General features: G+C 38.4%; 1 protein-coding gene across 2 annotated transcripts in view; it reads left to right on the top strand.

Moving 5' to 3' along the window:
- The window catches only part of LOC122817576 (ceramide synthase 2-like), a 1851243-nt gene extending 1824836 nt beyond the window's left edge, over nt 1–26407 (top strand). For both annotated transcript variants that reach the window (XM_044090613.1, XM_044090612.1), the window contains one exon: nt 24448–26407. In XM_044090613.1, the coding sequence (XP_043946548.1) occupies nt 24448–24645 (198 nt within the window). In that variant the 3' untranslated portion in view covers nt 24646–26407. The remainder of the gene's footprint in view (nt 1–24447) is intronic.
- Nucleotides 26408–26981: the final 574 nt, after the last annotated feature.

The following is a 26981-nucleotide window of genomic DNA, read 5'->3' as shown; positions in this document are numbered from 1 at the left end:
TTATCTCTGTTATTATATTCACTACTTTTAGTAAAGTTGGTCTAGACTTTGATTTCCATTTTTTAGTAATTGCTTTTTGGCAGCCACCATATTTAGCCTCAGCAAGGCTCGACTATGTCTAGGCAATTCCGATTCTGTAGCATAGCTCAAAAAAAACATCTTCCTAGTCGATCCAATCTGCTCACCCAGCATCTCCGACTGAATGGTCCACAGGGAATTCCCTAAAGCCTGCCAGCTCATTACACTCCCAAAAATATGTTCCCAGCCACCTCTTTCTTACCTGTCACACCTCCAACATTTGCTATCCACCTGGGGAAAAAAATCTTTGTGGAGTTACTCGGGATATAAAAATACCTGTGTAAACACTTCCAGGCAAAGATCCTAAATCTTCTGGACTTGCATAGTTGGGAGATATACATATATCCCCCATTGTCTTCGTGAATTGCTTATCCAGTCTCTTCCCAGTCCTTTCTAAGCTCCTCTGATTCTTATAAGTATCATGCAATATTTTATATGCTGTACTAATTATTCCTTTTTTAATGGCAACCTCTGTTCTAGATTCTATTAAAAACTCTACCAGTGCTGGACTTTCATTTAGGACCCACCTATTTCTTTCTCTTTTGTCTATACAATGATATCAATCCTTGACAGGGAAGGCAATCACTAACTTGCAGTCCAAATTCATTTTTGGTCTCTTCCAATTCTGTTACCTTTCCCATTCTGGTTATTTGCTCCTGATACCTTGCTTCTTTTGCCAGTGTTCTCCAATAAATTCCAGCCCCCTTTTGCCTGCTATCTGCAACCCTAACCACAGTCATCCCTATCGGCAGAATCTCTTTTCTCAATTCTTGTGCTGGTTAAGTTCTTAGAATACTCCCTTCTATTTTATGAATATAATACTCTGTGTGATTTTTCTTTTCTCTTTAAGGGTCTGCATCCAAAATCCCAGTCTCTCCTTATTTCTCGAGCTTCCTCCCTGTGTCATCATCCTATTCCTTTCCACTATGAATTATAATTTTCTGCTTGTGCTATGTATAAGAGCCTTAACTGTCTTGTTCTAAAATACTCCCTCAAATTGGGTAATTCTAGTCCACCTTGTTCTGTTGGAAAAATCAGATTATCCTGCTTGATCCTTGCTGCTATCTCCTCCCAGATAAAATCCTTAAACACGTTTTTAATTGTTAACCACAGTGTCTCCTATGGTTGTTAAAAATATGCTTGACCTGTGTATAAGAGTAAAAGGACTAAAAACATTTTAATTGCTTGCATCTTTAGTAATCGTATCCATGTAGCAAAGCTTCCAGTTTCTCAGTTTTTGTATTATCTTCTATTTAGTCTCTTCCCGCATATCTTTAGCTGCCACAGTAGAGTCCTTTCTAATCCATATTCTTAAATATTTCATTTTATTTATCATGTTCCCATATATATGGATATTGTTGGACCAATTCATGTGTGGGTATATAATTTACCCCTTTTGCCTTTGTTTTAGCTTCATTAATCTTAAAATGTTCCACAACACTGTAATGTCCCTTTCTGGTTCTGTTATGTATAAAATAATGCCATCTAGAAATAGGGACAGGTTTTCCTGACTTCAGTACCAATTGTAATCCTGAATTTCTGAGTATCTTATTTTTTTGCCAGTGGTTCAAAATATAATGCAAACAACAAAGCGGAAGCGGACAACCCTGCCTGGTTGACAGGTTGTGGCAAGTGCAAGGCTTGCAAGTATGTAATAACGTTTCCTAGAATAAATAATATTTCTTTTAGAACTTGTGGCCATTTTACTTGTAATACTGAAGGCATTATATATGCCTTGAGATGTCCTTGCAACAAATTTTATATTGGAGAAACAAAATGGTGTTTTAAAACTAGAATTTTTAGAGCATGTGAGGGATATTGCTAATAAAAAAGCAGAGAGCTCTATTGCTAAACATTTTAGTTTGTTTCATGATGGAGAAATTAAAAGGCTAGAAGGCACTGTTTTAGAAAAAATACAAATATCTAGATTTGAAGTTTCTTTTATTAGTATTTTTCATGGCTTAGTGGTAAATCACTTTGTGTATGGAGTGCAGGGTCCTGGGTTCGAGCCTTGCAGAGGCAATTTATTTCCTGTCCCAGAGACTTCCCATACTCTGGAACAAACTACCTATCTATATCAAACAAAGCTCCTCATTAGCACTCTTCAAGAAAAATCTTGATGATTGGATGGGAGATAGGAAATTCACCCCGAGGATCACTTCTGTGGCTCTGCTCGACAGTGGCACAGGAAAATAATTTTCTTGGGTGGTGAAAGCCAGGGTACCTTTTGACTAGACTTATATAGGCTCTAGGGCCAATAGCATAGTACCTACCTATGAACCTATAAGAAACAGTTGCTTTTAAAATAATCTACTTACATTTTAAAATTGGACACCCTGTCTCCAAGGGGATTAAATGGAGAATGTAATTGGAGAGTACTTCTTTAATTGTATGATTGTTTAATTGACGTATATGTATGTGTATATACGGGGCAAGTTTTTTTTACTTTCTGTTACACTCCTTGAAGGCTTTGGCCGAGACATCAGAGTTTCATTAAATTTGTTGGATATACTGGTGGTGGTTTCTTTTTTGATGCACAAAATAAAAAGTTGCCTTGTAGCAGTTGATTAACCCTGCCTGGTTCCTCTACTCAAGCATAAGTTATCAGAGAGGACCCACCCACTTTAATTTTCATCTCTGATCCACCAATAACAGTGGTATTTTTCTTACATTCTACTTCCCTCTGGATCATCAGTGTTCTGTTAATATTGTCAAATGTTTTCCTCCCCTCCACAAAACTACGCTGATCCATATCTATCAATTTTAATATCACTTTTGCCATTATAGACATAAAAACACTTTATAGTCATGGTTTAGTATTGAAATGGGCCTGTATAAAGCTGGATCCAATGGATCTTTACCCTCTCTAGGTATTACTGTTACCACCACCTTCTTCCAGGTTGCTGATACTTCTCCTTCGCTTAAACTACTGTTAAACAAAACCTTCCAGATCTTTATTAGTTTTTGCCCTCCTAGCTTCCAAACTTCCACAGGAATACCATCCATTTCTGGGGACGTTACTGTAGATTGGTTATACATAACCATTTTTATCTCCTCTCTTCCTATCATGTTTGTTACTAATTGAGTTTCATCTACATCTTCCATTTTTACCATTTTTGATTGACATATTTCTCTGCTTTATACAAACTTTCATAACATTTTTGAAATATTTCAAATACTTCTACAGGACTTCGTTATATTTCTTGTTATGGGCTCCCTAAGCTTGGTGACAGTGCCTTCCACTTTCTGTTTCTTGAGTCGTGCTAAAAGTTTTTATGCTCTCGAATTATTATAAAAAAAGTTGTTTAACAGCAATATTTCTAAACTCCTGCATATTATCGAGGTAATGCCTTATTTTCTGTTTAGCATTCTGCAGTTGCTCCTTTTCTTGTTTTGCGAGATTCCCCCTATTTTGCAATACTTTAACATTTCTCAGTTCCTCTAAATAATTCTTGTTACTTCTTAGCCCAATCTCCCTTTCCTTTAATTCTACCCTAGTTTCAAACTCCACTTTATTTTTTATCACACTCCAAGCTGTGTTTTCAGAAGAAATTTCTATCTTCTCTAGTAGCTCCTGAATTAATTCCAAAACACATTCCTTAAATTCCTCTCCTTCAGCAGATAGGTGGGGAAAGTGCCAGTGCCTCATTTTTATTTCATTACCTTGCATTTTTACTTTAGTTATTATTGGTGCAGGATCTGAAATAGTTATTCGGCGTGTTTCAAGACCTTCAATTAAATGCACATGTTCCTGTGAGATATAAATTCTATATAGCCTAGCCCAGTTCTGTATCTTGGAGAATAACATGTAAATTCATTCCAGACTCCTAGTACTGAATTCACATCTTCCTGCCAAACATTTTCATAAATTTCTTCTACCCTCCTTTGTTATATTTTCCCTACTAGACACCCCAGACACATCTTCATAGTTGCAAAACAAATTCCATTCTCCACCTTTAAGTAATTTTCCTTGCTGAAAGCTGATTATTTCTCCCAGAATTTTTTTAAGCTCCATTATAGCAGTTTTAGGTGGAAAGTAAATGCATGCCAGTGTAATCCAACTCCCTTGCCAGTAGCCACTTAGTACTATATATCTTCCATTGTTACCTTTTTTTCTTCTTTTATCACTATTAGAGCTCCTCTTGCAATTAGTATAAGTGCTCTTATTTTCCTTTTCCCCAGGTATTCCTCTGAATAACCATCCTGAAAGCCTTTCTTTATTAAATTTGCATGTTCAGTTCTTTCCAGGTGCATCTCCTGTAGCATAGCTATTTGCACTCTACATTTTTAATATAGTTCATACTCTCTTTTTTATATTTATCTGTAAGACCATTCAGAATGAAAGACATTACAGAAAGCATAATTTTCTTTTATAGTTATTATTACTACCTTTTATGTATAACTGCTTTTTTGTTAAATGTTTAGTTCCAACTGTTATGTTACATACATGCCTGTTCGGCAGGTTGGTCTTTTTATACAGTTGTTTCTTGTCACATCCATTTGAGCCTATGCCACATCTTAAATAACTTTTTGTTTTTTTTAAAAGCCCTCAAACCAAACAAACAAACCACCTGCAACCCTTCAAAAAACCTGTTAGGTTAATAATAACACACAAAACTGTGTACATCTTCAAATATTGAAGTTTTTCCTTCCTAATAAGAACAAAAGTTCTAAGTTGATAGCATGACTAACTTTTCTTTTTGGTTAACTTTAACCTGTCTGTGTGGCTAAGATACATGGTACAGCCTGTACTATTAGTAACTTCCCTTTGATTTTTGTCTATCTTTATAGCTCTCCCAGCTGAGAAAACACTCAAATGCTTTCAGTAAACACTTTCTCCAAGCCATTTCTGTGTATCAAATTGTCTTCTAGTGACATGCAAACCATACACAAAACTGCTAAGGGTACCTTATTTACGAAAAAAAAAAAACCTATAATATACAATATGCTTTTTCATTTACATGCTGTGTAGTAAACTTGTTACTGGATGATGCCTAGGGTCTCAACCCAGTCATTTGCCTGTGTAAGCGTGGGAAAAAAGCACACTGATTTTTCTTTTGTCATACTCTCTTAACTACATCTTTCCGCTCCCCCTCCTTTTTTACATTGCAGTGCCTATACTTCTTAAAACTAAACAAAGAAAGAGAAAAGGGAGAAAAAGAAAAAAAGCACCTGTTTGTATTAGATTCCCCATTGCATCTCAAAAAAGTGAGAAAACTTCAAGTCTAATGGTTTTGTCTCATCTTTAAAGCCTTCCCAGCTGGGAAAACCCCTGATTGCTTTTAGAGAACATTGTCCTAGCCAATTTCTCTTTTCTTTCTTTTCCTTTCCCACAGCCAATCCACTTCCACCAGACTGTCTCCAGTTTGTCTTTATCAGACTGTCTGCATGGAGACATGAGAATCAACCAGTTTCTCTTTATCAGATTGTTTCCATGGAAATATGAAGACCAGCTGCAGAATTGCTACTAAGTATACATGCATTTGCTAGAAAAAAAGCCTCATAATATTCAATGTTCTTTTTCATTTACTTGCTCTCTCTTAAAACTAATCAATCTAAGGTCCTCAATATAGTCATTTCCCCATGCAAGAATGAAAAAAGCACATAAATTTTAACGTTATGCCTTTTTAACTTGGCTTGTTTTACATTGCATTGCCTATATTTCTCAAAAGTGTACAACAAGAAAGAGAGAAGAGGGGAGAAAAAGAAAAGCAGCAGCACCTCTTTATAGTCACCATTACATTTAAAACTAAGCGCGAAAAGAAAACCATACACCATAAATTCAGTATTAAAATACAGTATTAAAAATGAACATGGTTTCTGTACTTACAGTTGGTTTTCTTCCCTCTCTTCCCCTTCCCAAAGCATTTTTCCTAATGTTAATGACATGAAGTAGGGCATATACTTGTGTCCCCCCACAAATCCAAGAAATTTTGAAAAAGTCCAATAATGCCAGATTTTCTTGTTCTGTCATATTTCACAAATATAATTATCGCATTGTAATCCCAAATTGAGATACTGGTTTTATTACTGTTCTTCTTCATCGCCCAGATCCTGTCTCTGCTTCATTTCCATTGTAATCTTGAATCTTCTAGTCAACTCTATGCTCCCTTCCTTCTCTCCAACATTTTCTGTTGAAATACTGGAAAACTTTCACAGGTACAGTCTCTCTGTGGTCTTTATTACCAGAAGAACAAGAAGCAGAATCTCCTGTTTCACAGCTCATTTTTTGTTGGACATACTTTTATATTTCCTGCTTAGCATGCCTTTAATTAAAAAATGATGTTGTCCCTCAAGGGAAGAATAGCTTAGACAGCTGAACACAGCAGTTTGAATCTCACACTTGCATCTTGACATTCCTTGAATAGTGGAATGAATTTACTCCTCTTCTGCCTGGTGTACAGTGAGTAATCATTTTCCACAAACACTGTGCTGTTTCCCACTTTTAGTATTTTGTCCTTCTGCCACAGTTTTGTCAGAATTAATTCCTTCTGCTGGTAGGATTGCATCTTTACTATTAAAGGTCTAGGTTACTTTCTTATGGCTTGGTTTGGAGCATACACATGATATGCCCTTTCACGTAAAAAACAACTGCTGTGAAATACCAGTCCAGTTGCTTATTTGTACTTTCATAAAATGAATGCAGTCTGTTCCTTCAAGCTTCTCTGGTATAGCTGAAAATCTCAGGTCTTCCCTATGTGCTCTGTCCTCTAATTCTATTATTTTTTTAAACATCTCTTCCTGAGCAGTCTCATATTCAGCCAGCCTTTTCTTCATTTCAACCTCTGATTGTTGCAGCTTTATCTTGTCATCTGAATATCTGTTTAAATCTTCTTCCATTTTTCCAAGCCTTTTGTTGTTTGTGTTGATATACTCCATCAGTGGTTTGTTCAATTTAATCAGCTCTGTATGCAGTTAACATATTCTAGTAATATTAATGTGGTCTGTGAAATTATCAAGAAGAACTGGGCAATTTTCAAGTCTGATGAGCAAATAGGGAGAATAGCGAGTGAGAAACCTAGCTTTACTTTTAGGAATAGATCATCGCTGAAGAGACAGTTATGTTACAAGACTATGAAGGACTTGTAAATCCCTCCATCAGACCGTGAAGGGACGTTTTGTTTTTGTAAATGGTAAGGCATGCAAATATATACATATAGGCAATTGGTTTACACATCCACTACAGAAGTTTATTGAAACTTCCCTTTATGCTGATTGTCACACTAAGGACTTGATTTATTTTGCATATTGTGTGGTATATTATGCCTATTATGTAGAAAAGACTAATAATCCCTTAATGGACAGAGTATTAGAGCATGTCAATGATATTAAGAATGTAAAAACAACTAATGCCCTAGCCCAGCATGTTCTTGATAAGGGGCAGAACCATAATTTTAAGTTTAGTTTTAGAAGTTTTAATTACTAACTTGAGAGGGGGAGATTGTAACAACCTGAGGTAAAAGAACAGGAGTGGATAATATGACTGAATAGTAATAAATTTCCTGGGCTTAATGAAAGAGTGTCTGAAACCAGTCTTGAAAGCATGACACCTGACACTGAAGAATGTAGTCTCTATTCCGTCTTAAATGATTGAATAATGATGTTTAAATTAATGTTGAATGTTGATTGGATGCTTAATATAAATGTGAGGACTGTATGCTGTTGTGAAAATAGACTGTGAAAGTGCTTACCTTTTTCATTGTTTTGCTGTGTATTAAAGTATTTTTTAGTACTTTTAGCTGTGGTATACTCTCTCTTTTTGGATTTTATGTGGACTGTTTGAACAGAGAGTATTTTGCCAACTCCTGGACTTTCACTGCTGCTGTGTTGTTCTTTTTTTTGGGTTCTGGTGTCTTGGACATGGCTGAGAGTGCAGTCATTGAATTGAATTATAACCCAACCATAGGAAATGCTGGTTAGAGTGGACATTCAAACAGATTATGGTTTATAGAAGCAAATCCACTGCTTAATAATTATGTTGGACTAAGAACTGCAGTGGTAAGTGAGAATGTCAGTATGAATGATCAACTTTGATCATCAATTAGAGAAGTTGAAAATAAATTGTAAAAATTTAAATGTCTGGAATGGCAGAGACTATATTTTGAAGCTGCCATACATTTTAAAGTTGTACCTACGGGGCTGCGCATCTTAAAGATGCCGACCTATGGAGATCTTTATCCAAAACTGGTGAAACAATGACAGGGTCTAAATCTACAACTTGGACTTGATTATATACGCCTCTGGAATGAACATTTTTCTCCTGTGGAAGAAGCTCTATTAAAGGATGTTAAGAGGATGCAGACTCTTATTCATAGAGATTTTCTGTCTGAACTTATCAGTGACCAACTTGATTTAGTTTTTGATAAGGTTGCAACCTATGACAAGAGACAATAGGCAATTAAAACATGTGAGCTGAAGAAGGACTTAAATGATTTTAGTGCAGGGACTGTGTTTTCGTGGCCAAAGAAAGATATAAGGGATGGAACTGATACTAACAACATCATTAATAATGAAGTGGAACAGAATCATGCGGAAATGTGTTGTCCTCTTTAAGGCAGAATGTGCTTTCTCCTTTAAGACAGAATGAGGCTCAACTGAATGGTTTGGAGGAAGTGACATCACAACAGAGAGAGCAACATTCGAACAACTAGGTTTTGTAATACAGCAGCAAATAAAATGAATATTGAGTCAGCAAGAAATAAGGCTTCTAATGGAGAGATTACATCGTCGCCCACTTGCTCTTCAGCTCTTTTATTGAAAGAGACTCTACCAATACAACAAGATCACAGGAAAGGCAGATAGAGGAACCGTTCAAGGAAGGGACGACTCCAACAGAAATTTACTCCTATGGACAAGGTATTGACATGCAGCAGGGCACTAATGATCTAGTTTTTAATTTGTCTTTTGTTAGTTTAACATCAGAACAACTGAAGACAGTTAAAGAAAGGACTTTCTTTTGTCCCTGCACAGAAAACGGGCATAGCAAATGTTTATATGGACTTAAAGATGTTCATGAGAAATATTGCTTTGCATCTAGAGTTTACTCAGGATAGTGAATACACTAAGACTTTTGGAAAACCTAGCACTTATATACCTGATAGTACTCCAAAACTGGAAGCGTTTTTAAATGTGTGTGAAAAGGAAATACTCTCAACTTTGTCTAGTAGTAATAATTGTAGGTTTTTTAATTTAAAACCCTCTAACTGTGAAGCATTGAAAGAGCTGTCATCGATTGAGATTCGACCAGCAGACAAGGGAGGTGGTATAGTGCTTTTAGACAAAACTGTATATATTGAGAGAATGCTGGGAATGTTGAGTGACAATGCAGTATATGTTTTGATCTCTAAGAATCAGCTGTCTGGCATTATTGAACGTTTAGAATTTTATTTATTTGATCTATGTATGAAAAAGCTGATCACTTAAGGTCTGCATAAATATTTCTTGGTTAAGCATCCAGTGATACCAGTTCTGTATGGACTTCCTAAATTACATAAGGATATAATGTGTCCCTCTACGTGTCCAATGGTTTCTATTAGAGGGTGGGCTACAGAGCCTCTTTTGATATATATTGAGAAGAATTTAAGACCAGTTCTAGATACTGTTGCTAAAGTCCTAAAGGATACTGGGTGTTTTTTACATGATTTGTTTCATGTCACGTGCAGTGTGAATGTTAGTGATGATTTTGCTTTTATTACACTAGATATAGCCTCTTTGTTTACTGTGATGCCCAGTAAATGGGGTATTGAGAACATCAGGTCTTTTTTGACACTTGGAAAGTTTATGACATCAGACAAAGTTAATTTAATTTGCACTTTACTGGACCTGGTTTTGAACAATATATTTTCAATGGAATGTTTTATATACAGAAGTTTGGCATAGCAATGGGTACAGCTTGTGCCAACAGCTACGCCAACCTTGTTTTAGATGGGAGCAAGAATTTGTATTTAAGAATAAGTTTTGTGTAGATTATATTTTTTATTATAGGAGATTTGTGGATGATGTATTTGTTTTATGGAAAGGCCCGTTAAGCTTAGTAAAAGGTTTTGTTGAATATTTATACTCAACGACACCATTTTTAAAGCTTACAGATGCATGTTCAGTGCAGTCTGTTAGTTTCCTGGATGTAGTTATTAGTAAGACAGTAGAAGGCAGACTCAAAACACAATTTTTTTTAAAAAAGAAAGGAAAAAGAATAACTTACTTCACCATAGTAGTATGCATCCTTGTCATGCACCACGTAATATTGTGAAGGGACAGGTGATTAGAACTATGAGGTTACATACAGACGAAGATAATTTAGAAAAAGCACTAGTGGAGCTAAGAGACAATTTTTCTGAGACAGGATACAATAGTAATGAGGTTGATAAATGCACTGAAGAGTTCTTAGAGAGGCATAGGTAGACTGTATTTTTCTAGTCTACGTAGATACAATCAGGTTAATAGACAGGGACATAGGAATGAAATGAGATTGGCATTAACATATTCTAGTAATATTAATGTGGTCTGTGAAATTATCAAGAACTGGGCAATTTTAAAGTCTGATGAGAAAATAGGGAGAATAGCGAGTGAGAAACCTAGCTTTACTTTTGGGAATAGATCATCGCTGAAGACACAGTTATGTTACAAGACTTGTAAATCCCTCCATCAGACCGTGAAGGGACATTTTGTTGTAGTAAATGGTAAGGCATGCAAATATATACATATAGGCAATTGGTTTACACATCCACTACAGAAGTTTATTGAAACTTCCCTTTATGCTGATTGTCACACTAAGGACTTGATTTGTTTTGCATATTGTGTGGTATATTATGCCTGTTATGTAGAAAAGACTAATAGACCCTTAAAGGACAGAGTATTAGAGCATGTCAATGATATTAAGAATGTAAAAACAACTAATGCCCTAGCCCAGCATGTTCTTGATAAGGGGCAGAACCATAATTTTCAGATTTTAGTGTTAGAAATTTTAATTAGTAACCTGAGAGGGGGAGATTTTAAGAACCTAACTGAGGTAAAAGAACAGAGGAGTGGATAATACAACTGAATAGTGATAAATTCCCTGGGCTTAATGAAAGAGTGTCTTTGAAACCAGTCTTGAAAGCATAACACCTGACACTGAAGAATGTATTCTCTGTTCTGTCTTAATTGATTGAATAATGATGTTTTAATTAATGTTGAATGTTGATTGAATGTTTGTTACTATAAATGGGGGGTGATGGTTGTATGATATTAGGTCTGAAGAAGCAGTTGTGAAAATAGACTGTGAAAGTGCTTACCTTTTTCATTGTTTTACTTTGTATTAAAGTATTTTTAGTACTTTTAGCCATGTTATACTCTTTCTTTTTGGATTTTAAGTTTAAAACCTTCCAGGTGTTACTCTTTTCCCATTTTAGAAATTCCTAAATGCATGCTTTCACAACCCCCAGATTTCCCATACTGACAGAGAAGGGCAATATTAAAGGAAGTCAGAATCCAACTACAAAGAAAACCATCCAAGATGTCCTGAAAGACCAGACAGGGTCTGGATTCTACTCGAGATTCTTTTTGGTGGCCAAAAGGTAAAGGACAACAGATCCATCCTTGATTTAAGTCAACTAAACCAATATGTGAGGGAAGATGTCATTCAAGATGGTTATGGTGCAATCCACACTGCCATACTTGCAGACAGAAGACTAGATGTGCTGTTTGGATCTCCAAGATGTGTACCTGCACATCAAGATATTGGAGACATTAAGGAGGATCCCTCCACTACCACGTGGGAGCCACTTACTGTCAGTTTTGTGCCCTGCCAGTCAAGCTCACCACAGAAGTGGTTCCCCATGCTTTGGCCTCCTCTCAAGAGACTGTCCCTTCTAATTCTGCAGTACCCTTGTTTGCTTTCACATCTCTCCATCTGCCTCACCTGGACATACCTTTGCTTCATTTGACCACATGTTTTTTCCACTTCCAGTGATGACAAGGAAGTTGTCAAATCTAATCACTGCAACTAAGAGACTTTCAACAAGGAAAATTATAAAAACAAAATCTAGCTCTTGCTTTCAGCATCTATTTCCAGTGTGCTCTCCTTTCTAGCAAGAATAAAGCTAGTTGCTTCTCAGTTAAGGTGCATTTAGCAGCTGTTTCTTCATTTCACTCAGACTTTACAACATCTTCTTGTGCTTTTCACAAGATGTGTAAAACATTTTCCAGACCTGGCAGACAGTTTATGTTCAAAATGTTAGCTCCCACACCCAGGGAGTCCCCCAGAAAGCTATTCTGAATCCTTACATGTATCTCACTGATTTAGTTTTTTAAATGATGTGTAATAACATCTATAACAAAAATGTTAAGGGGTAAATTCCTCTAAATGTCACTTCTCAGACAAAAGTCTACTCACTAACCAGTTTTGAATCTAGGAGATGAGCTCTTCTGAGACCTTATTTTTTTAACTTTTAAATAAATTATGACGCATATAGGTTCATAGGTTCATAGGTAGGTACTAGGCTATCGGCCCTAGGGCCCATACAGGCCTAGCCAAAAAATGTACCCTGGCTTTCGCCACCCAAGAAAATTATTTTCCTGTGTCCCTGTCAAGCAGAGCCACAGAAGTGATCCCCGGGGTGAATTTCCCATTTCCCATCCAATCATCAAGTTTTTTCTTGAAGAGTGCTAATGAGGAGCTCTGTTTGACATAGATAGGTAGTCTGTTCCAAAGTATGGGAAGTCTCTGGGACAGGAATCTATCCCTCCAGCATGTTCTGTTTATTGTGGTGACAAGGTTTAGGTCCCTAGAGCATGTAGCTCAGAGGGATTGGGATTTCTTTAAGTGGAACATGTCCAACAGCTCTAGGTTTGACATAGCTTTGTATGTTAGGCAGAGATCGCCCCTGAGTAGGCGATATGCAATGGAGTAAAGCTGTAGTTTTTTTAGATGGTCTGCATAGGGCATCTGTTTGAGGCTAGTAATCCTCTTTGTGAGGTATTTCTGTGGTCTTTCCAGTTGTTGTAGATGTCTTGTGAGGTACATACCAAAAGGGGCATTGTACTCTATAATGGGTCTAATGAGTGATGAATAAAGAGGAGCAATGACCTCTTTTTTTCTGGATGAGAATCCTTTTGTGATGAGATGAGCCACGTAGAAGGGTTTCCTGACCACTGTGGCGATGTGATTATCAAAGGAGAGACTACTGTCCACCTGTGTCCCAAGGTCTCTTATCACATTTTCGGCATTAAGTAGACTACCAGCTATGTGGTAGTTCATGGGTACAGAGTTTTTACCAAAGGGGGTGACAATACACTTTTTGGCATTGACCTTCAGACCATGGCTTTGACACCAGGTATCTGTCTCAGTGAGGCCCTTTTGTAGTTTGTCCACATCATTACGAGTTTCGATTATGGCTCCTAGTTTGCAGCCATCTGCAAACTTTGTTAGCCAAAGACCTTCTGTGTTGGCCTGCACTTCAGAGAAGTCGATACCAAACAGGAGAGGACCCAGGACTGAACCCTGTGGTACTCCACTTGTCACTGGTCTGATGTCGGATTTGGAATCCGCTACTTTCACAGTGTGGGTTCTGTCCGTGAGCCATTTGGCAACCCATCTTGTGACATAGGGATTTATACCTAGTTTACTGAGCTTATCTATAATTCCAGAGTGAGGGATGGTGTCGAAAGCCTTGGCGAGATCTAGATAAGCTGTGTGAACCATTTTACCCTCATCTATGGCTTTGGTGACTGCTTCAAAGAAGTCAATCAGGTTTAGGAGACATGATCTGCCTTTTACAAATCCAAACTGGGTAGGGTCCAGAGTTTGGAGATTACCAATGTCTTTGTTTATGAGTTCCACGATGATACGTTCCATGGCCTTGCAGACTAGGCTCGTCAGGCTAATGGGGCGGTAGTTCCTGGGGTCCGTCGTGGCTCCCCCTTTGTGGAGTGGGAAAACCGTTGCGGTTTCGCCATTCAGTGGGTACAAAGCCTGAGTTGAGGTTATGATTGAACATGGTACTTGGGTAGGGTGCCAGTTCATTCTGTAGTTCGTATAGAACACAGCCTGGGATATTGTCAGGTCCCATGGATGCTGTGTTCTTGGCTTTGGAGAGTGTGTTTTTTTACCTGTGCAGCCGTGATTATAGGAACTTTGCATTCTTCCGGTATAGAGATGGGCCCTCTAGGGGGCGAGAGGGGGGTAAAGTTAACACTGAACCTATCTGCTAGGATGTTGGCAATATCAGTTGGTTCTGTATATTTAGTGCCATTGGTAACTCAGAGCAGATCTGAGTGTTCCCATTTAGAATCTTGACATAGCTATAGAATGCTTTGTGGTTGTCTTTAGAGTCAGTGGCAATTTTGTTTTCGTAACTAGCTTTGAAGGATTTTATGAGGGATCTCAGCTTCTTACTGAGGTTGACCAGGGAGTTCCTCCAGTCATGGGATTTTACTCTTTTTTGCAACAGTTTCTTTCTTCTGTTGTAGAGTTTGTTTATGGCAGAGGACCACCAGGTTGGCTTCCTTTTTTTGGAGGATAACATCTTGGTTCTATTAGGGATAGCATGATCCATGCACTCGTGTAAGTGCTTATAAAGTGCATTTGTGTAGGATGCGGCAGTCATACCTCTATTGTCCGTCTGCATGGGTGTCATGAAGTTTGCCACTTCTGTCTTAAGAAGTGTGAAGTTGGCTTTGGAGAAGTTTTTTACGATGGTTTCCCTAATTGGGGGTGGGGGTGGGATGTGGATGTTTAGGCTGATTAGCTTGTGGTCGGATCTGACCAACGAGGAATTGACCTCTGGTGTGGAACACCGGTTTCCCATGTTGGTAATGACCAGGTCTAGGATATTGCTGGCCCTGGTGGGGGTGTGAATAAGTTGATCCAAGGCGTTGTAATTGATGAATTCTAGAAAACGTTGAGCAAAAGAGTTGGTACACGAGTAGTTTTCCCAGTTAATGGTGGGGTAGTTGAAATCGCCCATTATTAGGGTGTTGGGTTGTACCTAATACTTTCCAGTGTATCAGGAAATGAGGAGTGTGAATCCTGGGGCATGGTGGGGGGTCTGTGACAAGCTACAATTTGGATTGCAGTCTTGCCCAGAGTTAGTTGCACTTGGATAATCTTGGATGCATTATGCTGTGCAACTAGCCTGGAGGTGTGGATATCCTTAATGAATATGGACACGCCTCCGCCTTTAGTGCTTCGTTCTGGGTTAGGTGGCCGAAAGGTGTGGTATGAATTGTAGCCTTGTAATGCAGGGGTGCTCTCTGGAGCTTTGAACCAGGTCTCTGTCACTGCACAGATGTCAATGTTCTCCATTTTAAGGAGTGCCTCGAGTGAGTGCATTTTGAGGTTTAGACTTCTAGCATTGAGTAGCATTACCCTCAGATTTTGCTTGCTTGTACCTGTTACGGTGATGACTTTGTCATTTGCACCTTGCCTAAAAAAGGCACTATAGGGGTGGCAAGAGCCTTAGCCAGTATCCGGAAACCTAAGGGCAACAGGTGCAGGCCATCTCTGGCAAAGCATCATGGTCTGTCAATCATGTCGTCCCAGGCAGACAAATACTGGATCCCCTTAGAATGACATCAGAAGCTTAGCCAATTGTTAATGTCAATCATTGTACTGTGGTATCATTCTGGGTGATGGCAGGATGCTACTCAGGGTTAGGGTCATACCTGCCTGGGATACAAGATCGGAGAGCTCCTCCGTGTCTCTTTTCATGTAGTCCAGGGAGGTACGTCTCAGGTCATTCACACCAACATGGACAATGACAGTGTCATATTTGTGCTTATTGTGGAGTGACCTGAGTGCATGCGTTATGTGGCGGATCCTGGCACCTGACAGGTAGCTGACAGTAACTTTCTCCTTGTTTAGTCTAGTGAGTGGAACATCAGTGTGCCTGACTATAGAGTCACCTATGACTTGAGTGTTGGGTACATTGTTATGCCTTATGGGCTGTGGTTGAGTGGCACACTGAGTTTGTGGGCTATGTGTCATTTGGGTTTTGTTGGGGGGTGGAGTTTGCTTGCGTTTATGCTTTGGATGTCCCTGATGCATGGGCAGGTTTTTATTGAGCACCTCAGCGAATGCAGGTGTGTGTTTTGTGTTTCTATGTGTGTGTTTTGGTGGTGTAGATTTTGAGGGACTATGTGATGAGTGTGGTGTGGTGCAAGTGTTTACCTTCTCCTCTTGGCTGTCTAGTCCAGTCTTGGGTGAAGAGAGCTTTGCTTCCAGTTTGGCTATATAAGTGCATCTCTCACAGGTTGTAGTGTTGGGTGGTAGGAGGAGAGGGTTGTCTGTGTACGAGGCAATTGCTGCATTGCCCCAAGATGCCCAGATTCATCAGGTAGACAGGAGAAATCACTGGGAGCTGACCCTTAGACATACCTGGATAAGTGCTTATTTATTAAGTACTAAAAACTGCTTTCCACTAGACAAGTGAGGAAAGTTGAGTGCTGTAGTAATTTGCAGCTTATGTAGTGCTTACAATGAGTTCTGAACAAGTGCTGAGTTCAAAGAAACAGATTTGAGTGCTGAAACTAGAAAACTGGCTAGTTATAAGAAACAAAACTAAGCTAGATGGCTTCCCTCCAACACAGGGGTGTAGCCAGGATTTTCAAATTTGTACTCACAACTCCAAATTGCTGCCCCCACTAAGCCACACCCTCATCATCATGATGTTGCTACCTCCCTTACGTACATGTCCAAGTCATACCCCCATCACAATGCTGCCCACCCTCAGCAAATGTCTGCCAGGAAGCATCTTTTACATGAAACACCAAAACAATAGCAGGCATTTTAGTTCAAACATGCATTTGACCCAGATGGGAAAGCACAGAAAGTATTTCCCCACTGTATCCAGATGGCTACTCCTGAGTGCCTTTTAATAAATTTTGACACTGTCCCCCACATGTAAGCTGGAGGGCATTATCTGTATTTGTCAGAAACACCATCACCTCACATGGAATTATCCATGACCTTAATTTGGAACTCCTGGAGATCTAAATCACCATTAAAAAAATCAGCTGCTACTCTGTTGCTAGCCACAGATCCCCACCAATACCTCCCAGTGATCAAGAAATGTACCTTAACACCACTGAGTGTTTAAATATTAAATGGTTTACTATTATATATGTAATCACCACATTATCGTCAGACAATTGCATGAACCTCATAAGGTCAAACAAATGACTGTACCACACAGAATGTCAACGATCCCTTTCTCAAACTGATGTTTAAATCATGGGATGTTTTTTGTGCATTGGAGCATACCATCGGATGTCAAAACTGGCCATCTAATGTTGAATTTGTACATTACTGTACGGATTTGACAATTTGGCTACCAGTCAACTAAATTTTCGCTTATTAGTGTCAACATTACTGCGTTTCACACATGTGCATGTCGACATTATGATAGTAAACCAGATCAAACATCTTCTTGCTAGGGAGTACAATCATCTAAACAATGAGTGGCACACCTACACATTTAAAAAATGGATATGCTTGGCATTCCCTAGACTTTTTAATATTAGCACAAACTGTAAAAACTACTCCTGAAAATCTCATATACCCTTGACTTGGCCATTACAGAACTAGCTCCCACCTGTACCCCGCTTTGCATCTTTTCATCCCTAGTTAAATCTAACCATAAGTCACCTTCTCTGTCAGTTGTAGTGGTACCACCCCATCACCAAACCACCTTTAGAGACTTTTCCAGGGCAAATCTACTTCAGTTTGTACAAGACTTAGACAAAAATTCCCAATAATTCCTCAAAATGGTCACAACTAAGAGGGCTACCACATTCGCTTCCAATTTGTAGCAAAATTCCAACAGCTGTGTAGATAATTTAGCACCCATCCACCCTAAATACAATTATAAATTCAGGAAGAAACCTCTTTGGTGGAACTACCTTATTAATAATCTATACAACAAAATAAGGAACATAATGGCAAATTGTAAAAACAAAAATCTGCCTCCCTTACCTTGAGACCACAGTGAAACGTACCGTAAGGGAACTTTAGAGCACAACTAGAAAATGAAAAGCAGAGTCTGAGCTTAAAGTTGCTCTACATACCAAAGGAAATTGAAAATCTTTCTTCACTTGTGTCAAGAAAATAAGGAATAATATCCAACAATATATCAGACTCATGTATAATATTACACATTCTGATTTCAAGGATATAGCCAATATATTAGGAGACAAATTTAGTGATAACTTCCCACACCACTCCACAAAGTTATCCATGAAGAGTATTGCAAAACAAAATAAATATCTTCACATCTGAACATACACAAAGGTTTTGTTTATGCAAAAGATCTTAACATATTAAAATGCTAACGGATACCCAAAGTAGACATGTTATCATTCTAACTGTATGGTCAAAGAGACAACATGGGCAGACAAAAAAAAATCAAACATCAAAAAGCACAACAGAGGCTTGCTATTTTACAGGGTCAATTATAACATCTGCATTGGCAGTACAGTGTCAGGAATCAGGAAATATGTTAAATGATGTTTATGCACATAAAACCACTACCAGCAATTGTCACCCAGAAATGATTTCCAAGCTAAGTCCCTTGCTAATAGAGGCTGGCAAACTTTAGCACAGTGTTATTAAGCTAACTGCCCTTCCAACAGATTGCTGTCTATACTCAAACTGCAAGACTGCATTTATTCCTCTGCAGAATCAAAAGGGAATATATTCAAAACAGCTTGTATGACAGCAGTCAGAAAAAAAGAGAGTGAGAGAGAGACAGAGAAAGTTAGAACATGTATTTGTAGTAAATGGAAGTTCTGAACAACATCTTGACATATGAGAAGACACAAAGATAAAGACATCACAAAATCTAATTATAGCAGAAGCAGGTAGCAAAAATCTGTGTACACATATTACAGAAAAAAGTTAAAATTTTAATATATAACAACTGTACATACCTTCTGCATTTAGGAATTATTCTTCAGTCAGCAATCAACTTCCCTCTCACAGCCCACCCCTTCTGCATCACCCTGTTCATGTTAGCACAATTCAAATCAGGGCTGAACAGTTGTGCAGCACATAGTGCCCCACTCTTACATCTGTCATTTCAATGGCCACTTAAGTTATTTTTTTCATTTGATGTTTATAAAACCTTCATCTAGTTATACTGTGAAATTCCTATCCCATATACTCTTAACTTTCCATAATATACCTTCTCATCCTATCTTACATCACATGCTCCAAACACTAATGACAAACGTCACAATCTCAAGCTCCAAAGTGTATGAGAAGGCAAAAATTGTACGGCAGCCACTGAGCAAGTTAGTCAATCCTGCAGCTGGTCCAGAATCTTAAAATAATGATTTGGTGAAGAAAGAAGCACTTCTAAGCCATTTAAACCCAGCACACAGTCTGAATGTGGCACAGATACAAAAACACAGGCTTCAGCCAACAGAAGCTGCATATCTCTCAACATCTTTGTTAAAGAATTCTGGGCAAAGTCAAAAACAATGGGGGAAAACATTATTTTAAAATATTATTGTACTTCACTTTAAAAAAGTTGTTAAGATGACGAGTTTAACATGAACATTTTCTGAACAATAAGTATGAGATTATAATGTAAGACAATACTGGCTTACTGTAATCCCTAATTATTTACAGGAAAATTAAAAAAAAAATTAGGATGGGTTAGGACAAAAATGTGAGGTAAAATCAGGTAGTTTTTAAAAGTATGAATAGCAGAGATGGACAAGAAATGGACCATTAGTTATCCAAAATAATAATGACAAATCTGAGCAGTGATAGTGAATTCACCAATTTACAACAGCAGAGAATACAATTCAGATTTTTTTTTTTAAATGCTGGTTTAGAAAACATACTTGCCAGCTTTCATGCCTGTACTCTTCTGAACTTTAGCAGGGACTCCCCCTTCACTTCTACAAAGTTTACACAAATTACAGTATCAAGACTGCATCAAGGATTAAGAGAAAACCCCAAAAGAAAACCAGGAAGTAGCTTTCATGTTTTGTGGCTTTGCCACCTTCCAGGGAACCATTTACACCTTTTAATTGGACAATTAACACCTTCCATACAAAATACCTGATGAGTTGTAAATTGCAGTGCAGTCTCAAGTTGTGATGTTTTCATCTACTACACAACCGTTTTTTCTTTCCTTGATACAGCTAAGGTGGTTCCTCCTGGGTCCTAGGGCTTGCCATGTTGCTACCCCCATTCACATTATTTGTACTGTAATGTGTACAGTGCATATGCCTCCTGACATCCTTGCTTCAACACAGAAGGGCTTGGGGGCTCAGAAATCTACAAACAGTCTAGACCACTTAACAGGAAAGGCAGGAAACAAGCTTAATTTTTTTTTGTTCTCTTTCCCAGATGCTCTCTTTGTACACAGTAGGAGTGCCTGAAATCAGAATATGATCTCACTGCACTCGGTTGAGTGAGCAAATGAGATGGGCCCAGAAGGAGTATCCAAACAGAAATTTCAAAGCCACTAAGATTAACACCAAAACAGAAACAGGGAGGGTGGGTGGAAAAACTAACTGAAGAACAAAGTCAAAACTTCCAGTTCAGTTAATATTCATGCAACACAATTAAATCAATTTAAATACTGTGGTGGTGCTGCGGTAGCATTGTCGCCTCACAGTTAGATGTTGCCCGTTCAATTCTCAGTTAGAGCGTCTTCTGTGTGGCGACATGCATGAATTGGTGTTCCTTTGTTGAAGGTTGTGCGTTAGGCCCGGCAAACCAGCACATAAAAATTTACTGCCAATCATTAGCGGACCGGAGTTCCGCTGTGGTGATCCCTAACCAGGAAATGCCGAAAGACACAACAATTATTTGAAAAAAGTGCAGATAAAGGTACTTAAATTCTCTTATATGTCCAGTTGAATACAGCTAGATCTTAGCTGGCCAAAGCTGAGGTTTTTAAGCAGAAAATATTTCAAACTGTACCACTTAAATAGGCAATGACAGGAAATCAAAGAATGTGGCTACCCCCACACCTGCAATTACTAACAGTGTTCAAAGGTTTGTGAAAAGTTGGTATACATGGTATCAACTTGAAGATTTTGGTTTTCCCTACCTGGATGACTGGTCCTTGTGGCCCCATTGAAGTACTCATTGATAGAATTCCTGATTTAGGATCTTCTTTGGGTGTCTCTATAAAACGGAATACGTCCTCTTGTAGAAGTAGATGGTCTCCATTTCTGGTTATCCATATGTAAGAAATGTTGAGACCAAAGCCTGTCCTGTAGCTGTCAGGTGTGATACAGTATAATGAACAAACATGACATATGGCTTTCCTCCCTTTGAAGAGAAGCAGTTCAGATCTGACTGTATACTTTAAAACATGGGTATCACCTGAATGAATTGCAGCAGTAGCTGTCTGCTGGAACTGAGATCATACAATCTTGAATGGTTAGGGTTTTAGAGGTGATGGTCACCCTAGAGAATGACCTCTTCACCATGTGAGGAATGGTGGTCCTTCCCCTAATCCGCTTTCTTCAGCATGGCAGTGTGAAATTTAAGAGCTAATGTACCTTCACCTTTGTGTAAAATTCAGATAAGGAGTTTCAAGCCTCATTTCCAGTTTGCTTTGGTACATCAAAGGTGGTATATTTACAGGCACTCAGGTCCTTGCAGAAAAGTAAACTGTTCTGTTATGAGCTTGCCTGTCTTCTCTTCAAATAAACTGTAGTTCATTGACTGAATCTGTCTATTTGGTCATATACTCTGCTTACAGAAACTTTGAGCTGCAAACCATATCTGAAGGAAAGCATTTCACAAGGATTGGGTACTACTAGGGATGAATCTGAATTAGCTGCCAGAGCTGGTTTTAGAATTACCCCTAAACCAATCCATTTATCTCCTTGTTTCCCTTATATAGGAGGAGTCCTGGTGAGATAGTCATGTGTTCCTTGGACTTGCAGTTCTAGTTCAGGTTTTACCTGAAGAAGGTAAATGAGTTCTAGAAGATTAAGCAGCTGACTTTGCACAATAGCCAGTTAATCAAGGGTGTGTTTGCTTCCAGTGTTGCAGATATTTATGACATGTTCATTTGGTTGTTTGCTCACGCCATCGTCCACCATTATTGTTTTTTTGCAATTCCATTCAGAGAGCCTCTTCTGGCATCTTGGTCCTTTAGAACTTGTCTTTCCTCTAGCTCCAGGCACCTAAAAGGATTGATTGCATTTGCCACCTAGGATTCTTCTCATCAATTACCCACTGCATAAGACTTTCAAAGTCAAATATAACAATATTTTGTTCACCTTATTTAATGATCTATAAGTACACCCTCTTCAGTGGGTATTTATTGCCTATACTTATTGTTTTGTGTCTGGATGGCCTTTCCATCCTGCATCTTTAGATGGATTACCCTACAAGCTGGGCAAGTAATATAGCTTTTAAAAATGTGTTTGTTTGCAGTTTTCTTTTTTCCTGTCTTGATGGTATTGATTGCTTTGTGGCTGAAGGATGAATTAAGTGATGCAAGAGCTTGATGCTGTCTGCTTCCCAAATGTATGATGTCATGGCATAGGTGTACTGCCGCGCCCTCCAAGTGAGAGAGGGCACGTAGAATTTAGAAGTTTGTCAAGCTGGGAATATCAGATAAGGACATTCCAATAGCTACTAACTGCAGAAGGCTCACAGATATGCTGATAATATGAGTACATATTAAGGTGGTACATGAGTATATGATTAGTGTTGATGCCTCGGTGCCGTCTTCACTTTCTTAAAAGTTCTTCAGTTTATAGGGTCATAGCTGTTTAGTAGGCTAATGACCACAAGGGCCTTTTTAAGCCTAACCACAGAAAACAAAAAGAAAAAGGTGCCGGTAATAAAAGACCAACTAAAAAACAGTAGAAAAGGCACCCAGGAAGAACAACCAACACGCCGGTCGCTAAAAGCACGATTTATTAATCCAAAACACAAGTCCTTAGAGTACAAATAAACAACACATAAACGCTCTATCTCCCAACATGTTTTTGTCTTAAAAAGACTTCATCAAATGATGAGTGTTGGTTGTCCTTCCTGGGTGCCTTTTACTGTTTTTAGTTGGCCTTTTAAAGCCTAGCCATGCATCCCAAATCTCTGACAAGTTCTGCTACCATTGATAAGTGTAAGCACGGGTTTGGAAGATGAACCATTTACAGGTTACCTGTGTCCATTAGAGACATAGGTCCCAAACCAGGGATGAATTTCCAGTTTCCCATCCAGTTGTCCAAGTTGCACTTGAGTTGGGTTAGGGAGGAACTCTGCTTCATATGGATGGAGGGGGAGCTTATTCCATAGAAGCGATAGTCTCTGGGATACATACCTATCTCTCCAGCAGGTCCTGTTTATATCACAGGCAAGATTTAAGTCTTTAGAATGGGTAATTGTGGTGCGGTTTGTTTTGTGGATATGCAGGAGGTCCATCAGAATGGGGTCTGACAATGCCCTGTATGCCAAGCATAGATCTCCTCTCAAAAGCCTGTAGAAGACAGAAAATAGGAATAGGGCCTTGAGGCGGTCTGCATAGGACATATTACTTACGCCCTGTATTCCTTTAGTGAGAAACCTCTGTGGACGTTCCAATTGTTGGATATGCCTGGTTAGGCTGCCATATTAATGAAATTGACTTGTATTCTGGTTTCCTCCCGCATCCCAGAACTGAGCAGATAGGTTGAATAGGTTTGTGCTCAAAATTGGTTTAGGTTTATGTGCAGTGTAGCCTATGATAGGATGAGCTCTACTTCCACATGGCTTTGAACTAGATACAGAAAATAAAATGGATAGCATAAATATCTTTTTTTTTTTAGTGATGGGAAGGAGAAGCTTGTTTTTGGTAGTGTGTTTTCCATGACTTCATTTGAGGCGTTCTTTCCTCTGAGGTATTTTCTTTCTGTGACTAGGTGCTATGTAGTGTGAAGTCTTGCAGTAAACATAGGACTCCTGTGTAATAAGTGATTGTTTTGTTCAGTTATATTACCTTTAACTTAGGGTACAAGTGGATGTTCACTTCTGCTGAATGTACGTTTTTGACTTGATTTGTTTGATTATTATTGTAGTATCATCTGAAACTGGCAGCATCTTCATAAACTATATCTGCAGGATCTGGTAGATGGCTTTAGAGTACTTTCCACATCTGCCTCACATAGCAGGTATTTGCTTCATTTTAGTGAGCTTTTGTTTTTTGTACTATAGGATAATAAGCAAGAACCATGGATATAAGCTTAATCACAGCACTTTCTCAACTGCAGCATTAGAAGTATTTAATTATCTGTACTTTTTAGTTGGTGCCAGTACTAAGGGCTACTGGTTACATGAAGTTGTGTATTAAAACACAAGACTTAACAAGGCCGATCTGACCTTTGACTTTGTGAGCTGATTAAAAACTGACAATAACTTGTCCTTTGTAACTGTAGCTTGACAAGGATGAACGGAGTGATGTTGAAGAAAGTGATGACAGCAGTGAGGAAGAGAAAGGGAAGGAGAAGCAGAGAAAAAATGGTACCAATGGAGTCATTCACACAGGAGAAGTCGACTGTCGTGCAGTAACCGAGGAGAACAGCTACAGCCATGGCAAGCCAGATATCACAAATGGGCACTTAAAATCTAGCTAGCTGTGGTGTTTTCTAGTGGATGAACTCGTTTTGTGCAGTTTTAACTGATATTTCTAGTTTTTATGAATTCTTTGTAGAAAGAATGCAAACATAGGCTGCTTTCTTCTCTTTTCAGAGACCGAGACAACTAGCATGTTAATGTGATGTCCTGATTATATGTATTTTGTTGTAATTTATAATGCCGTCCTTGTTTGTTCCACTCGTTCTCTAAGCTAGAATGTATAATATACTTGCTTGTATTTCAAAGGCATTTCTCATCCTTAAAAGGCCTTTTGAAACTAAAGTAGCTCAGTAGGCTGAAATCTCTAACCAGTGAGGGTGTTTTAGCAACTTCTGTTAATGCAGATATGTTTCACAATCTGTTCAAATGTGTAACTGCATTTCCGTTAAGAAGTTTCATAGGTTGACTTCAGTCATGAATTTAAGTATTTCTAGTGTTCTACTAGCATGAATCACACAGTGATGTGGGAGCTGTTATGACTTGGCAGCAAACATAACATTCTTCATTTACATTCCATTGAAAACTGAAAGAACTTTCCCTGACTTTGCCATGCCATTTCAGTTACCTATCTTATCATATTCCCCATTCAGAAATAGTGCCATTGCTTTATTTCTGCTCACTACCTCTAAAGTGCATATTCTGACCAGTTTCTAATCATTAAATTATTAACGCAACAGGATGTTTTGCTATAAAGGGTAATGCTAACACCTCCAGACTCGTACTGAATTATTTTTGAACATACAATACCCAATGTTTTAGACAAAACTTCTATATATTTATTTACATTTTTCTAACAAGTTTCTAATAAATGTTGAGTATATTTAATTTCCTGCTACTTACTCTGCAGTTTGTCAGTGGAAATTCCCAACTCACAGTTGCACTATTTTGTAAGATTTGACTGTTTGTTCGGGGGCGGTAGCTAAACATAGATAATACGTATTGGTGAAGGACTGATTAAGCTAAAATTTTTTTTCTGCAAGTAACCTACCCCTTTATTCTGAATGCATTTAATGGCACAGTCAGTGACAGTGATGGGCCTACACTGGCAGTAAAGCAGAACTGCAGAAAAGTCTCAAAGAAGATGCATAAAATCCTCATCTCCAGACCCTGTCAAAGCAAGGAAACATCTGTAGAGATATACTTGCAAATCTGCCTTTGTCAAAGCATCGTGGTCTGGCAGTTGGTACATTGGATCAAGGCTGTGAGCTGTAGCTTCTGAGGGTACACATTTTGATCCCCTCAGCCTCAGTTGCCAGCAGTGTGACCTTAAGCAAGTTACTTAAACAGACGTTGCTCCTGGGACGCCCCTGAAAAGGGACCTTATGCCAGTAGACCTACATGATTAACAAATGCTTATTATTAGCTGAAATAGTAGTATCACTGAGTGTGAGTTGCATTTAAACCTTTTGAAAACCTTACACTCGAATCTAGGACCATTCCTTAGAGAAGGAATGTAATCAGTTACAGAAATATAATTCCTGTGTAAGTTGTCTTTTAGCTCTGTGAAATGGGCCAGAGCAGTAGCTTTTCTGACAGTTTTGTATGCATTTTGTTATTAGATTTGCCACCATAAATTAACTGGAGGGATATAGTATGATCGGTCCAACTTTGTTTCCTAATTTCTAAATTCATAAAGTTGTGTGTTATGTGGTTGGGTCTGTACTTCTACTAGAATACATAGTCAGAGCATACCTCTCTCAATTGTACAGATTTTCCCAGAATGTCCTGATTTTTGCCTCATATTTTTGGTCCATTTTTCATAAAATTGAGGTTTTCTGGAAAATTAGAAGCAAATCATTAAAGACTGAAGTTAAAAAAAAATGACAGACATTTGGCTTTCAGACTTCTTGCCCTTCTGAAAATTCATGCTAATGCAAAATCTGTTATTCTATCAACTTTCTACGTTTGTGAGAGCAATATTTATAAATTGTCCCTATTTTTTGGGCCTTTGTCCAGATTTCTGGCTGTAAGAGGTCGAGATGTATGAGTGGAGGCCATACCTCTCAACCTCTCTGTGCCAGAAATCTGGACAAAGCTTGACAAAATGATGGGACAAAGTCCCAAAAATAGGGACAGAATAACCAAGTTTATGTTAACATGCATTTTCTGAAGGATTTGAAGTTTTAAACTCAAATGTATGTCACTATTTTGTGACTTCAACCCTCACATCATCCCAGTGAGTTGCCAGAAAATCACAACTTTTATGAGGAACAGACCAAAATATGAGGTAGAAATCTGAACAGTCTGAGAAAATCTGGGCAGTTGAAAGATATGGAGGCCACATTAATAGTAGGATAACTTGAACGTAAGTCAGAGGTGCTGTTGTCAGAGTTTG

Source organism: Protopterus annectens, chromosome 13.part0 (genome assembly GCF_019279795.1).
Source record: "Protopterus annectens isolate FY-2018-M chromosome 13.part0, PAN1.0, whole genome shotgun sequence".
In the NCBI taxonomy this organism is placed as follows: domain Eukaryota; kingdom Metazoa; phylum Chordata; order Ceratodontiformes; family Protopteridae; genus Protopterus; species Protopterus annectens.
Note: the sequence above shows the minus strand (reverse complement) of the source record. Positions and strands in the feature narration are given on the sequence as shown.